The 17235-nt window shown below is 35.3% G+C and overlaps 1 protein-coding gene across 1 annotated transcript; it reads left to right on the forward strand.

The window, feature by feature from the left end:
- The first annotated feature begins 1490 nt into the window (after window positions 1-1490).
- Window positions 1491-16548, forward strand: LOC128206346 (epidermal retinol dehydrogenase 2-like). Its single transcript, XM_052908737.1, has 5 exons — window positions 1491-1897; window positions 10347-10512; window positions 11134-11378; window positions 14421-14546; window positions 15269-16548. Exons 1-5 carry the CDS (start codon window positions 1590-1592, stop codon window positions 15420-15422), a joined length of 999 nt encoding a protein of 332 aa, XP_052764697.1. The 5' UTR covers window positions 1491-1589; the 3' UTR covers window positions 15423-16548.
- Window positions 16549-17235: the final 687 nt, after the last annotated feature.

Genomic DNA, 17235 nt, shown 5'->3' on the forward strand with positions numbered 1-17235 from the left:
CACTTTATCGAATGCCTTGCTATAATCGAGCAAAATGACTGTTCGCTAGATCCTGTTTGATTAAGTGAGTTAGGATTCGCATGCTCTTGATCTGCAAAATCCATGTTGTGCATCAATGAGAATTCCGTGCTGTTCTAGATAGCTAATATCTGTATTACATTTTATGTATAATAATTATGTTCATACAGGCTGCAACAGACAGATGTAAGAAAAACCAGTCTATAATTTGATGCTGAACTCATCTCACATATCTTAAACGAAGGAGTAATAAATGCTTCTTTCCAGGCTAATGAAAGTATACCACAATCCAATTAGGTCTGAAATGTCAGTACTAATGCATCAGCTGCCTCTTTGCAGACGCTCTTCAGTAAAATTTCTGAAATTTGTCTTGGCCAGTAGCCTTGTGGATAATAATGTCTTTCAACAGTATTGAGAGTCCATTTCTAGTAACAGTAATATGTGGCACCTCTTTGCAGGATTCTTCCCAAGTTGGAATGTTATTAGTGGAAACTGGAGCTCAATATTTTTTTCTTATCAGTTACAGTGTACACAAGTGGATCCGGGGGGCACACGGCGCCCACCCCCTAAAATCGTCCAAGTTTACTTTTTATTTCAATAAAGGTAAAAGTAAAAAATACGCCCAATTCGGTTCTGAGGGAGGGGCACAAGTCAAAAGGTTACGCCCCTAAGTTACGCCCCCTCTAACGTAGAATCCTGGATCCACCTCTGGAGCCCTACATGTATGAAGATTTAAGACTAAATATGGGAAAGGGCCGTAAATGATGTTGGCAAAACTCTTGGTCCAATCCCTTTGCATGCTTGAATTTATAATGTCGGTTTAAATATTGTGTTGAACGTTGCACTTCTATTCTCATTGCCAAATGTGTTCTAGTGCAATTAAATATTATTCAATTAAATTAGATTTTAATTGTGCTACAACAGAAGAGTCACGTTTTCTGGATTTTATATAACGTTTTTGGGTTGTTGCAGGTATCCTCACCAAACATGACACTTATATATGCAATCATTAGGTTTATCCAGGGTTTGCTGAATCTAGATGTAAACATTTTACTAGGAACTTTTAAGTTATTAAATTATTGTGATTTACTGGAAAGTTTCGTCCATAAAGACTCAATATTGGTAAAATGTTTATTTCTTCTCAGAAAGAATTGCTAACATTCATGAAGTCATGTTTTAATCACCTATGGCAAAATGCACTTAATAATGTTTTCATCTAAACTAATGAAAACTCCGTCATGGGTAAGAAATATCTGTGAGAATATGCATTGAACGTTAAATATCCGTGCATAGTCTGGTTCCCCGCTTACTGATATTCCATACAGTACGATAACGATAGTGTTAAGGGAAGGTACTCCAGACTAATCCATGCACAGATGGTCTTGAATTTATATTACCGTTTGTTCCGAAGGCGATTTGTCTAAAAGGTTTTGTTGACAAGTCAAAGGTTAAGGGTCAAAACTCTCGTGTATATGCATGTGGGAAACAAAATGTCATTATATGGCTTGCAAGCAGGAAAGCAAGACCGGTTGGTTTGGTCTGTTACTTCCATAGATACAACTTGACAAGCTATGGAAAATAAGGATGATTCACCTTTCAGTATATTTATTGAAGCTGTTGTGCTTGTTTATACTGTTTTGAAGGAATTGACAGTTTCAATTTATCGTTTTTTCATTAGTCCACCACGAAAAAGTGTTCGGAATAACATTGTGCTTATAACGGGGAGTGGAGGCACGATTGGCCGAGAACTTTGTGTGCGATTTAGTAAACTTGGTGCAACACTTGTGTTGTGGGATATAAACTTACAGAAAAATGAGGAGACAGCAACACTGATTAAGGAATCTGGAGGAGTATGTTACACATATACAGTCGATGTCGGGTGAGGGTTTATAATTAATTTTTTTTGACAGTTTGACTTAGTTTTGGTCGTACCAAAAACCCTGAATTTGAAATAAATACCGAAGAGTCTTAGGGGGTATAGATGTTGATATGCTGTCTAGCATCAATCTGCATATTCCCAAATTGGCCCTAGCGGCAGCTACACGCCTGAGTACAATAAATACATGAAACTTTAATTGGAAATAGATCTTCTGATTCTTATTCACATAAGCATTACTTTATACTTAGTCGAAATAATTGTACCATGGATGGAATTTAAAAAAAAAAAAATTATATGGCAAATCGGGATTAGATTGGAAGAATCACATATTGAATGTCTGTTATTCTAGACTACTTTTTACTATGGTGATTTTTGTGTAGAAGATCTGGTCAAGTAATGACTGAAATGATGGCGTTATTTCAAAACCTCGGTACATATCATAATGAATAAATTCCAAACTTAACTGATGGTTATTAAGTACATTTTTCCAAATGAACATTAATAAGGTTTCAGAGTCTACCTTTTTGACGTCATGGGTAATTGTCCCAGAAATGATTGTACATTAACAGGAATTTTATACGATATTTTTATCATTGCAAACCATTCCAAAAAGGAATTAAAATCTAGAAATAATGTTTAATTATGAAGACTACATGTATATTTTTTATTAATATTTTTACCAGCATGTGTTAACAATCAGAATAAGGCCTAAAAAAAAAATATATTTGGTTCGGGTTACCCGACCCTACCTACGGAATAGGCGCCGACCCTAACGTTTTTATAGTCAGTTTGAAAAAAAAAAATGAAAAACTGAAAAAAAAAAAAAAAAAAAAAAAAAAAGTTCTTTTTTTTTGCTTTTAATATGTAGTTTAAAACCTTAATTGCTTATATAGAAGATAACTTTAACACCATTCTCCAATGATAAAAATGACATTCTTATGTTAAGCCTAATAAAAAAAAAAAAAAAAAAAAAAAAGCCTACCTACCCTACCTATTTTTGAAAAGGATGTAACCCTAACCAAACAATTTTTTTTTAGGCCTAAGAAGAGATATGTTTGCATTAAATTTCGCAGACTTGTTTTGTTAACAAAGCAGTTTTTTTTTACATCCTGAAAGTTGGGCTTTTTGTTTTAATCAATCCCAATGGTGGGCTTTTTGTTAAAAACATCCCAAGGGTGGGCCTTTTGTTGAGACTGTACCAACATTTTTGATACTTACCTTTTTTCAGTTGGGAAGTTGTGATAAAACTTATATGAAAATATTAACTCACAAATACAGAAAAAACATATATTATAAATAATGTGAGAAAGAGACATCTTGAAACATATTTATAGAGCACACTTCCCTACTTGTGAAATGTCCTACTTGTGAAATGTCATGTGAACTGTCTAGTTCTGATTTGTCCTACTTGTGAAATGCCCTACTTGTAAAATATCCTTCTCGTGAAAAGTCCTACTTGTGAAATGTTCTTATCGTGAAATGGCCTACTTGTGAAATGTCCTACTTGTTGATGTCCTACTTGTGAAATATCATACTCATGAAATATCCTATTTGTGAAATGTTATACTTGTGAAATGTCCTACTTGTGAAATTTCCTACTTGTGAAAAGTCCTACTTGTGAAATATCCTACTTGTGAAATGCCCTACTTGTGAAATGTCCTATTTCTAATTTTTCCTACTTGTGAAATGATATACTTATGAAATGTCATGTGAAATGTCCTACTACTGAATTGTCACCTACTTCTGCAATGTCCTGTGAAATTTCCGGTAAAATATCCTAAATGTTAAATGACCAACATGTTAAATGTCCTTCTTAGGCCTTAAAAAAAATTGTTTGGTTAGGGTTACATCCTTAAAAAAAATAGGTAGGGTAGGTAGGCTTTTTTTTTTTTTTATTTTTTTTTTTATTAGGTTTTATATAGAAAATAATTTTCATCATTGGAGAATGGTGTTAAAGCTATCTTCTGTATAAGCATTTAAGGTTTAAACTTAATATTAAAAAGCAATTTAAAAAAAAAGAGATTTTTATTTTTTTTTATTTATTTTTTTTTTTATTTTTTTTTCAAACTGACTATAAAAACGGTAGGGTCGGCGCCTATTCCGTAGGTAGGGTCGGGTAACCCGAACCAAATGTATTTTTTTTAGGTCTTATGAAATGTCATAGGCTTGTGAAATATGGTACCACATTATGATTACTTTCACTGCAATTTTGTAGAAAAGGTGACTCATGAATTTGTTGCCTCATTGATATACACCAAATTAAGGCCTCTTTCTTTCTTTAATAAAAAGAAAAAAGCGAAAACCTGTGTCTTACCTCTTTTAAATGGTTTTATAAAGATACATACATGTATTTTCTCCTAAATATTTAAAAGGCTTAGTCTAGATTCTTTTTCAACGAGCCCGAGGGTATATGAAATAATCACTATGCACCTCAAACATGAATAGCGTCGTAAAACTAGAAGTTCTTATAAAATAAATTGCATAAAGGTGTGTAATGTACTTTTGCTCTGCAGTGCTCTTTGAAGATGAAATAAAACCGCCATGACGCAAGAAGTGTTCTCTTACTCAAGAACTTAGCAACGGCTCTTAGCTTTTATATCTTAAGTGCTGCTTGATGCATTAATGCCACACGTTTTCTGTTTGCGTGTCAATGATATGGTACAGCTTTTTCACATTTCAAGTTCTAGGTCTATTACCGTCACCTCAAACGAAAATTTGACAGACGACAGTGTTCGAGAACGTCGTGTAGCTAGTCTGTTAACTTTCTCAAAATAATGATACACACCATCAGTTAACCGTATTGTGCTTGTATGCTAAGTGGTTGCTAACAGCAACATTGACACTGCAATAATATGCATCCCTTTTCAAATTCAAACCAAGAGTTACTTTTTTCAATTCGTCCTCCGTAAACGGTTTCCTAAAAAATAAAATCCTATACCCACTATCAAATTTTAAACATGAAGGAAAAAAAGACATACACACTGTTTGGTGTTCGCTATCGGCAGGCGAGGTTTTTGCCTTCATTTTTGACTGTATTGTCGTGCGATCTGTATTGTCATCGCACGAACAATCTACGATCACTTTAAAATTTTATTGTATTTTTAAGAAATTAGACAAAAGCATGTTACTAAGAAATTGTATGGCAGTCTCTCGAGAAACAACAAATGTTCGGGAAATTGTCTAGATACAGAATATTCAAGAGATAAAATTAGTCTCTTAAGATACGAAACATATACGAGATAATCGATCATTATCAAGATACAACGTATACACGAGAGAAAATCTGAAGATACAACGTATGCACGAGAGAAAATCAGTCTCTCAAGATACAACGTATGCACGAGAGATCATCAGTCTCTCAAGATACAACGTATGTACGAGAGAGAAAAACAGTCGCTCAAGATACATCGTATGAACGAGAAAGAAAATCAGTACCTCAAGATACAACGTATACACAAAAGAGAAAATCAGTCTCTCAAGATACAACGTATGTACGCGAGAGAAATCCAGTCTCTCAAGAATGTAATTGCGCACGAAACTCTCAAGATACATCATTTTTGCGAGAGAAAATTAGTCTCTCAAGATACAACGTATGCACTTGCTTCTCAAGATACAACGTTTGTACGAGATAATAAGTTACTGGAGGTACAACCTATGCACTAGTATCATAAGATTAAACAGGTGCACGTGATTAAATCAGTCTCTCAATATATAACCGATGCACTAGAGAAATTTATTAACAAAGAACCGTAGAACGGAAAACTTTCAAGATACAGCCCACGTACGGGAAAAAAGTAGCCTCAAGAAACATCCGATGAATGAGAGAAATTAATTCTAAAGATTTGGTCGTTGCTCGGGAATTTTATTCTCTTAATTCTCAAAATGCAACCGATTGACGAAAGAAATTTATTATTAATATAAAACCATTGAACGGGAAACTCGGCCACAAGAACAGACGCACGAGAGGAATTCATTGTCAATTATAATGGGGCACGGGAACCTCAGTTTTTTTTTTCAAAATACAACAAATGCACGGGTACTTTTCAGTATCCCAAGATACAACATAATAATGCCCGAGTGAAACATCACAGTCCATTTAGATACAGTTACTTCACGCGTAATTCAAAGCGTAAATTCTAAAGTTCTATCAACAAACGGAATCATTATGACATCGATGTAATTAATGTCATTCTTGCAGGTAATGGAAGCAAGTACGATCATGACAGTTAATTAATTAAATAAGCGCAAAGATTTCCTAAGAGAAAATCTTTAATTAAGCACAAGGCCAGTCGCGTGCTTTTGAACCCGTTTTCTTTCATGCTATCAGGCTGGGGGCCATTTCAAACGATTTGGTACCAGTGGTATTGCATCCTACGTACACAATTGTTTCTAAAATTCTTAATGGAATGGATCCATGTTGTAATACTTAAATGAAATATAAATATGTTTAAATACCTAATATATGATTTTTGTTTAAAAAAAGTTTGGTGAGACCTAGAACCCAGTCAAGCTTTAAATAAAACATATTATACGAAAAATATAATTTTCTTAGTTTGAATGAAATGAATAAGAAGAAAATTAATGTCCGATAGGTGGCGTTCATAGATTCAAGTGGCACGAGGGGTTTTGGTGCTGAAAGTCATTCAGCTTTGGACATTTGACTGAGTAACAGCGTTTTGTTTAAGTTGAAATTTCATAATAATATTCAGCGATAGTATAACGAGGATTATCACTGATGGATCTGATATGTGTGCAAAATGTAAATATGTCTTACATATATACATTTAATTGTATAAGTAATGTTGTATGTTATGATGTACATCAGTCAATGTCAGAGTGCTCTACTGCATTTCAATATCTTGTTTGTTACATGGAGTGGGTTAAGGGAAATACTTATTTCAAGGACTAGAATTGGCTGGCGAAACAAACGTCTTAAAGGGACTAGACACCAGATAATCCCCAAAACTGGCAAATACAGTATTCCTTAAAAAAGCCTAGAATTATCAATACGAGCTTATAATGAGTTTAACATTATCAAAATAATATTTTGTGGCTGCCTCAGCTTTTCAAACAGCGCGTAATGGTTCCCCAGTTGTTGTTTTTTTGTGTGTATATTCAGCATGTGAAAAATCACGTGATAATTACAGGACTGGTACATTTACCGCTATTTCTAAATTTACTGCGATTTACGTGGTAGACATACTCGGTAAATTTTGAAATGGAAAAATTCGCAAAAATTGCGAAAGATTCATGTGACGTAAGCTATGTGATACATCAGTAAATAAGAGTTAATGCAATGAACACAACGATATCATTTTAATGTAAGTTTTTTTGCCATGGTATCATCTGTTGTTTAGTTCCTTTGATAAACCCAACTATTATCTAAACATCAGACAACGCGATACACTAGATGCAGTCACAGATACCGTTTAAAGGCCTAGTTTTATCTTAAATCTTTTATCAGTGACCCCCCCCCCCCCCAAAAAAAAAAAAAAAAATAAAAAAATAAATAAAAAAAACTACAACAAAAAAACAACAACCCCTCCCCCCCAAAAAAACACAAACAAACAAACAACAACAACAAAAAAACAACAACAAAAAACAACAACAAAACAACAAACAAAAAACAAACAAAACAAAACTGTGTATAGTACACAAACTCTGTGTATTGATCTTAATCTAATTGCTTAATTGTCTTATCTAATCTGAGTATCCCTGAGTATCCTGCTGTGCAGTTTTGGAGGTTTTTATTATGGAAATGGACCCTAAATGGGCCTGAGCCAATATACAAATACACAGGAAATTGGCCCCTACTGTGACAACAGTACAACTAGTAGGCGATGCACAGCAGGGGAGTGCCATGCCAAACATTCCTTAAACTAGGCCTTTAAGTTTAATGTTCTTCCCGCGACATGATTTCTCCTTTAAGGATTTTGCTGTAGCTATTTTTGGAATTCTACGCATGTATACAATACTTTCATGGGCAGTTTTCTTTATGGTATCGATTTGCTTAGGACAGCATCTTTAAACGACCTTGTATATTTTGTATAGGTTGTTATCTTTGTGACATTTGCGCACCGACAGTTTAGATATATATATATATATATGGGCGTACCTGAAGCATTTTGAATTGTACGCCCGTACACTTAAGAGCGGTGAAAAATGTAAAAATGTAAAGGTATTTCTATATTCTGGTCCCTATACGATAAATGGGGGTGGAGCGGGACCGATATCCCCTGACATGGGACTTTTTACTGGCCATTTCGAGGGAACCTTAATTCATTTGTACGCCCGGGCGTGCTGCAGTATGCCTAGGTACGCCCCTGTAATATATATATACTGAACGTTAATCAATATAGTAAGTAATAAGTATTCAGAAATAGTGTAGAATTGTAATACCATGTCGTTTTCATGGGAACGTACTTAGATTGTATGTTATTTTATTAAGTGTCTTCCAAGATTGTATGTTATTTTATTAAGTGTCTTCCACTATAACAGTGGACTGGTAAAGCCAACACTTTCCAATTTTTCCTTTTCCTTTTAGTTTCAAGTTTCAATCTTTTTAATAGCACGGATAAAATACGTATCATTTAAAATATATGTTATTGAGTTAAGGTGTTGACCATATTTAACGAAGAAATATTTTATTAAAGTGACAGTCTTATTCAAAATCAATACGTATACACATGTGTAACAAACATCAGTTTTGACAGTTAAACCTTTAACTACTTACTAAATAATGCGTTTATGGAAAGTTTTAATTACTGATAACAAGATTGTAACCGTGTATCTAATAGCTGAAAGCGCAAAAAATATGAAATGATTGGTGAATGCTAAAATATTTACTGTGGTCTACTATAGTCTCATACGGTAGAAATACCATGTTTTATGCTCATTTCTTTCAAATAAAACTCGGTACCCTTCATAAGAACCATTGTTTTTGACATTTATTTATCATTTTCGGAATATTAAAACAATATTATTAAATGTGGTAAATATTATTTGTGAGTAAGAGTGCATCTTTAAAATTTCGTGAGAAAAGTTGCATGCTTTTTTGCGCAAGCTAACGAATATATCAGAGGGTGTGTATTGCATCACATTTTAGTAATTAATCGTAACAATGCTATTCACAGAAGTATTTGCATCCGAGTTCTATACTAGCGAATTATTGAAGTAGATAGGTGTTCTATGTTCCGTTTAGTAAGGCTAACATAAAGGCTTGACTTTCATCCCCTCCCAACCCCCTCTTTTCCGCCGGCCCTTAAATTTGATTGAATCAAATAAAATGTTAAGCTGGGGTCTGTATTTGCGTATTGGTCCGGTATTGTCCGAGGTCGGGGTTTATCCATACCAACCGGTGTCGATGTAAATATTCACATGTTAAAAAGGATCATTATTACATTTATGGTTCTCCTAGTTCCTCTAGAAACACATGTTTATGGTCTCTTATGTAATAAGAAAGAGCATGAACACATATTCAACGTCGAAACTAAGAAAAGTAGAACAAATTGTTCTCCCCCCCCCATAAAAAAAACAATTTGGACGAAAATCTAGCAATTAATTTATATTGGCCTTATGTAAAAGTTATAGTTATGCAATTGCCTCGGTGCGTGAATCAGCCTCACACAACTGGCACCAACTTTCAAAATCTTACATGTATACATAATTATTGTATTTAGAGGAAAGTGATCGCTTTGTCATTATCGATGTTAACAGTTTTGTTTCCATGGTTACAAATACAGCTCGTCGGAAACAAAAAATGCTCTAGACTACCCAATCAACATTGTTGTGCGGTTTCTTGATGAGACATTTTCAATTAGAAAATAATTAAAAACAATATTGACAACAGTGCATTAGGTTCACTTCTTCGTTCCAAAAATCAAAAATAAATTTGCAAGCAAAAATCGGAATCGTTTTATTGAAAGACTTTTCAGAAAAATGCAAATTGATATTGAGCTCGAATTTCATATCATCTTAGTTCGTAAATTTTATTCCATTCATTATAACACCAACATAGGTTGCAACGAATGTTCAATGCTTGCTGAATATGAAACATTAAAACTAAATAAAAATGAATTTTATGTTGGCACTTCAAACCAACGCGTGCACCTCGAAAGGCCTTCAACCAACATGTTTTCCAACCGATTCCTGAACAAGTCATTCTCGTACACCAGAGCGATGATGCTGTGCGTACCACATCAAAACATAGTGCTTAACTTTACAAAATTAATGAACAATAAATAAGCGGCAAAACTGGGTATCGACGGTCAGTGTAAGCTTAAAGTAACGGGCGTTTTGATTGGTCGACGATGAAGTCAGAAAAATGATCTATTTATAGTTTTGCACTCGATTTTGTAGCGATTGAATCAGAGGTTAGATTTATCATAACAAACCTCTGATGAATGAGAATGTGAACACGTTTAATGTTATATCTGTATGTCGTTTAAAGGAAGCACGAAGACGTGTCGAAAGTAGGTCAGCGTGTCCTAGAGGAGGTGGGCGTGGTCGACATACTGGTGAACAATGCAGCCGTCGTGTCGGGGCGAAGCCTGCTCGAGTGCCCGGATGAGATGATTGAACGGACGTTTGATGTTAACCTGCTGGGGCAGTTCTGGGTAGGTCACGATTACTTATTCTTACCGTAACCATGGTAACTTCAATAATTGAAATGCTGTATTAAGAGATTCTGCATACAGGAGTATTAGATTTGTTCTCCCTTTCTTGGATCAAAATGGCTTAGATGTCGTAGAAAACAACCATTGTTGTTTACTAGTTGACACTGTTGTTGATTTAATGTTTTACTTGCCACTGCATGCATCTGGTACATTAAATGAACGTAAGATTTTTAGTCATGAAATGAACATAATGGTTTTTAGGCCTTAAATGAACATATGATTTTTAATCATTAGATAAACATACGATTTTGAGTCATTAAATGTACATATGATTTTTAGTCATTAAACGGACGTATGATTTTTAGTCATTAAATGCACATATCTAGTTTAGTCCTTAAATGAGCATATGATTTTAGTCATTAAATGAGCATATGATTTTAGTCATTAAATGGCCATTTTACTCGAGCTCTCATTTGTTTCAAAGGTAGGATCAGGTGTTTGAACAACCCGGGGGATCAAACCTGAAACGACTCCTCAACTTACTAGTATTACACGAATGGCTTGAAATGATCTTGTCCGTGACCGATTTGATCTGAGATTGAATACGAACCTTTGTTTCAGACGGCGAAATTTTTCCTGCCCTATATGATCAAGAGGAACCACGGCCATGTCGTTAACATCGCAAGCTCCACCGGTCTCCTGGGCCTTCGTAACCTCACCGACTACAGCGCTTCTAAATTTGGCGTCGTTGGGTTTTCCGAGGTGCTAAATTTAGAACTGGTGTTTTCCGAAGCGGACGGTGTGCACACGACACTCGTTTGTCCGTCGTTTGTGAAGACGAGCCTGTTTCAGGGATGTGACATGAGGTACGGTAAGGGGTTAACGTTTCATATTTGACGTTTGTGACCCTTCTATCTCATCATACCATCCTCACCATACCTGTGACGCAACCCGTACCTCGCGAAACCGTTCATTCTCCTGTACGATGAATAGGGGCCGGCATGGGTTGATAGGAGGGTGGGGTTTCGTCGCGTACAGTTTTCTGCCCGGTATACCGTTTCATGTTTCAAATCCATGGTAGTAACAACAAAACGTCTCATCTTCGGTGGCAAAGTAAACTGGATGTTAAACGTCCATGCATGCATGCATCTGCGTACATGTACCAATAAACGATAAGGTGGCCGATGTATAAACAAGCTTGTACTCTCAGGCCACAAAAATGATTTGGTTAGGGTAACAGCCTTTTCAAAAACAGGTAGGGTAGGTACCCTTTTAATTATTATTATTATTATTTATTAGACTTTATATAAGAATTAAATAACATAATTGTCATCTCTTTAGAATGGTTTTAAAGTAATATTCTGAATAAAGCTTTAAGGGTTTAAATATTGAAACATACACTTTTTATTGTTTTTATTGTTTTTTTTATTAACCAACTGACTATAAAAACGGTAGGGTCGTTGCCATTTTCGAAGCTAAGGTAACCCGAACCGAATGTTTTTAGGCCTCATCGCGCCATTGTCGATACTGTTTTCTCTTGGTGCCCGCTGATCCCATGTCAACTGAAAGGGCTTTACTTGCTGATAAACCTGTAGAATAAATGACCGAAACTACATTTAGTACAGATAAATCTATTACAGTTTGTAGTTTTGTTTTAAATCTATACTCGTATTTAAAATCAATACATATACATGTATAACAAACATTAATTTTAGTCATACAGTTTTAAACTACTTATTAAATGATGCGTTTGTGGAAAATATTAATCACTGATAATAAGATTGTAACCGTGTAGTAGAATAGTAGAAAGCACAAAAATATTAAATAATTGGTGGGTCCTAAAATATTTACAGTGATCAACTATCGTCTCATAAAGTGGAAATATCGTGTTTTCTGCACCTTTCGTTCAAATGAAACACTGTACCCATCATAGGAACAATTGTTTTCGATATTTATTAATTCTTTTCAGTAAATTAAAACAATTGTGGTACTGCTTATTTGGGAGTAAGAGTGCATCTTATATTCAACTAAAATCGGACATGATTTGCATTTTTGGTCTGTTTTTCAATCTTTCAAAGCCAAACAAACTTGTTTGTAATTTATTTCCTACATTATTTTTAATTTTGATTTATATAACCTTTTATAATGCTTACAAAATAATAAGGATTCGCCAGACTTCGAAATTCAAGTATGTCGAAGTCGTCGGGATTTATGAAAATATTTCATGGTAGTTGTACATGTACATCGAATACCTTCACACCGCTTTTGTACAAATAACAATAAAAAATGACACTTCATTGTTTAAATGTGGAGGGATTTAAGACGCGTCGCCATGACAACAGACCTGAAAATATTTATCCTGTCATGTGTCAAGGTATCCTATGTTGGTGTTTAATCAAATTTTGACAGAAAATGCATTAGCTGGTCTGATGTATATGTGATCCCCTGTCTCCTTCAATTAATGTGAAATAGTAGGAGTACAATAGTGTCGTTTAATTGGAAATATTAGACCCGGCTTAGGGTCGGGGAGAGTTAACATAAACCTGGTCGTTCGTATATAGGCTACTTAAAGATGCACTCTTACTCCCAAATTACTGTAGATGTATCACAATTAATACAATTCTTTTAATTCACCCATACGGATGAAAACATATCGAAAACAAGGGTTCTTATGAAGGATACCGAGATTAATTTGAAAGAAATGTGCGAGACTAAGAACAATTGTAGTGGTTTAAATTCTGACTTGTTTTACAATCAAGTTGGAAACTCGCCGTTATGTACACATCGTAAAGCAATCGAAGATGTTGAACATTTCTTCTTTCACAGAGTAACGAATACGTCTTTTTAGAAACACAAGACAATTCCACCTATTGAACTCTGCTAAATTACTTTTCGGTCTTAACAGCTTCTCCGACGATCAAAATGTCTGTTTCTTCAGAGACATTCAATGTTTCATAAAAAATACGGATCGTTTTAAGTAAATCAGAAGCAGGAGCCTTCTTCTCTACCTATCTCTTTTCTCACGTCTTTCACTAATAGTTTCTCATTATCTTTTAAAACTGCACTCTCACAGATTTACCAGTTTTACAACTTTTTTTCTTGGAAAGTGCATTTTTTGCTTAGATATCTGGAACCCAATAATATAAGGTTGCTGAAAAAAATCAGATCGTAGATTTTCATATTTCCATTCGAAAATTGATGTTTGATGGCTTAAACCGTTACGAACGGTTTAAGTAAAATGCATAAAACATCATTTTTTGAACTTAAATATAGAAGTTGTTTATATTCCTAAAAATATGCTATCCAATTTTTTTGTCAGCAGTTTTTTTCAACTGGTTTCCATGGATTTTCGCAAAAATTGGCTCGTTCCAAGACAAAAAATAAGGAAAGTTGTCAAAACGTTCACTCTGTGAGAGTGCAGCTTTAACAGATAATCAGGTAAACAATAAACTTTGATTTAAACATTACAATCTTACTTTAAAAGCATCTCGGTAACTTATTTGATGTTTTGGGAGAGGGCCGAAACTGTTGTTGGTATAACTTACATATATTCATATACAATATATGTATTTGTCTCAAATTCTGTATATTCTGGTTATTGTTGTATTGACTGTTTCATTGTATTAGCATTCATGTAATAAAATAGTATTAGATTTGTGAAAACATGTGATACGTGAACATCTTACGTTGAACCTTGCGATTTGGATTTGAAAGCATTAACCCGTGTAATGGAAATATTGAAGCGTTGTAACATACTTTTGTCATATCTGTTATTTTTATTAAATATTTCCGGTGGGTTAGATATATTTGATCATGCAGTCTAATCTTTTATAGAAAGCATTTCATTATACAGTGTATGTCTAAATTGAAAGTTCATAACAAGGCGAGAATTTTGCTTTTTTTTTCAGATTTCCAGCCGTGTTACCGCCACTTGAAGTGTCATACTGCGCCGATAAAATAGTGCACGCAGTTTTAACCAACCAGGTGGTCTTGTACGTTCCAAGAATCGTGTACTTTTTCACCATTTGTAAAACGTGAGTTGTTAATGCACCAGTCAATTGCAACCACGGCCCCCAAGGTCCGGGGGTATACCGGGGATAGCCGGGGAAATTGGCCGTGTTTTTACCTTCCAGATGGCCCCGCAGTGCCTGGTGATTGCGGTGGTTTCGTCTTCACGCCAAATATAGCGGGAAATTGGCCTCATATAGGGTCCCTTGGGTGCGGGGGCATTTGGCGGGGGTTTTACCATCAGATCGTCCCCGCAGGGCGGAGACTTTGCCCGGGCTTGGCTGGAACGAAAGTCAAAGTCCCCGCTATTTCCCGGACCTGGGGGGCATGGTTATAAATGACTGGTGCATAAAAAATCATGTTTTCTTACTAGACGTAACTATTCAGTGTAAATTTTGAAAATCAGATGTAATTTAATTATAATCAGTGGCGGCCTCAGGAGTTCACGTTATGAGGTTGCAAATTATAAACTATAATAAACTAAAAACTATAGGCTGTATATGTTGTATTGAAGCTGATGGACAGAAGCAAAACGTGTTTCCAAATGCGTTTTGTAAAAAAACCCGAATAATTTCAAGTATTGTTCATATTGTTGGCCGTGAAACTTCTCCGCCTACTTCGGTTTCCCCTACTTACTGCGCCAACTGGATTGATAAAAATGATGTTCACACAGCTTTTTTATTTAAATGATAATTTGAATAATAATTTATTATTTGTGTTGCCAAGGAAACGAATTTCTTTTTTTCAGGATTCTACCAGTTGGGGCAATGAACGCTATCTCGAACTTTTTCGGCGCTGTGAGATTCATGGACAATTTTGTCCACGTAGACAACGGAAATGACCAAGCTGTTCCAAACAGATCGATGACGTCACTTCCGAATGATACAAAGAAAGACGTGTAGAAAGTTTCTTTTCTGATTTACTGAATTTGTCTTGCAAGACGTTAAACTTTGTGTTAGAGTTTTCTGACAAAATAATGCCCACATAACACTATTAAAAGCTTTTAAAAGTTTGTCGACGCAACGTGAACTAAATGTCAGTTAATTCTTTAGTTAATGTTTAATTCAAACTCTAGGGAATCAACGCCTGAAACAAAATGAGAAGACAAAAACATAGCTAATTACATTTTTTGGAATCTATAAGTTTTCTCTCACAAGGCTTTTAAAGCTGCACCTTCACAGTTTGAACGTTTTGACAAGTTCTTTTTTTTGTCATGGAACGAATCAATTTTTGCGAAAATGCATGGATACCAGAGATATAAGACTGCTGACAAAAGATCAGATCGAAGGTTTTTATATCTATGTTTAAACATTGATGTTTTATGCATTTTTTCTTAAAGTGTTATGAACGCTTTTAGCAATAAAACATTAATTTTCGAACGGAAATATGAAAATCTGCTATCTGACCTTATGTCAGCAGTTTTAAATCACGGCTTTTTAGATATTTACGCTAAAATGGCACACCTCGAGACACAAACTTAACGGTCTAAACGGTAAATCTGTGAGAGTTCAGCTTAAACATGACTGACAAGTCTGCGGATCGATGTTTCACTGATACAGGAACTGGTCTGGTATATAGGATTGTACATGTAAACCGATAGAATTGTTATTTAATACTGGCTAGTACTGCCAGCTGATAGGTGAAAACGTCGAATAGAATTATATGGCGTTAGCCATATATCCGTGATTCTATTAGCGAGCCAATATTATTGACTTATATAGTCTTATTGGGAGACATCACCAAGTTATACCGTGAATAATGTCAATGCCGTGAATAATGTCAATGCCGTGAATAATGTCAATGCCGTGAATAATGTCAATGCCGTGAATAATGTCAATGCCGTGTGATTCCAATACTTATTATGGGTTCAGGATTTGTCAGGCAAATGTGCTTCGACATGACAATGAATGTATGATTTGTCTAGCTAGGTTGATCCTAGATGTGTCAGTAATATTACAGGTAACAGTTATGTAAATAGTTTTTTCTCTTAAATATTGTGCAATACATGTTTCTGTAAATAAAATAACTATAAACGGCATGATAAATTTGTCTGTTCAATATTACACGAACAATGACATACTATTAATTTTAAGATAAGTTTTTAATATCCAAGTCTTGTTTTCGCATGATTCTGCAGTAATTTTAGCTATTTGGCTTGGCTGTGTTTTGAAGACAAAAGACAAAATCTTTCCATAGACCTTGTGTCGTCGTCGGCGGCGGCGTCTTTGTCACGACCTGCGAACGCTTCTTATATTGCCATAATTTAAACGCTGGGTAGATATACGAATGTGTAGATGTCACTTTTTATAAGCCTTGCCAAACGCATATACAGTCGAACCCCGTTGGCTCAATCCCCCAGAGACCGGCGAAAATAACCCGAGACACGGAACAGTCGAGCCTACAGTATAAAGAATTCGGTCTTTTACCTCCAGTTCGAGCCAACGAGGAATTTCCGCTTTTTTGACGCGAAGACAAAACCACCGCATTCACCAAGCACTGCGGGGCCACTTGAAAGGTAAAATCTTGGCCCATCTCTCCCGCTATCCCCGGACATGGGGGTGCGGGGGGGGGGGGTCGTGGTTACAATTGACTGGTGCATGACAGTATGAACTCAAAACATTTTCCGGTTATAATTGTTCTTTAATAATCACGCAAATAGACCGCGATACTTACTGCAAGGTGGCAGGACGTTAATTTGGTCCCGGCCTTCATATC

Source organism: Mya arenaria, chromosome 10 (assembly GCF_026914265.1).
Source record: "Mya arenaria isolate MELC-2E11 chromosome 10, ASM2691426v1".
Taxonomy (NCBI): Eukaryota; Metazoa; Mollusca; class Bivalvia; order Myida; family Myidae; genus Mya; species Mya arenaria.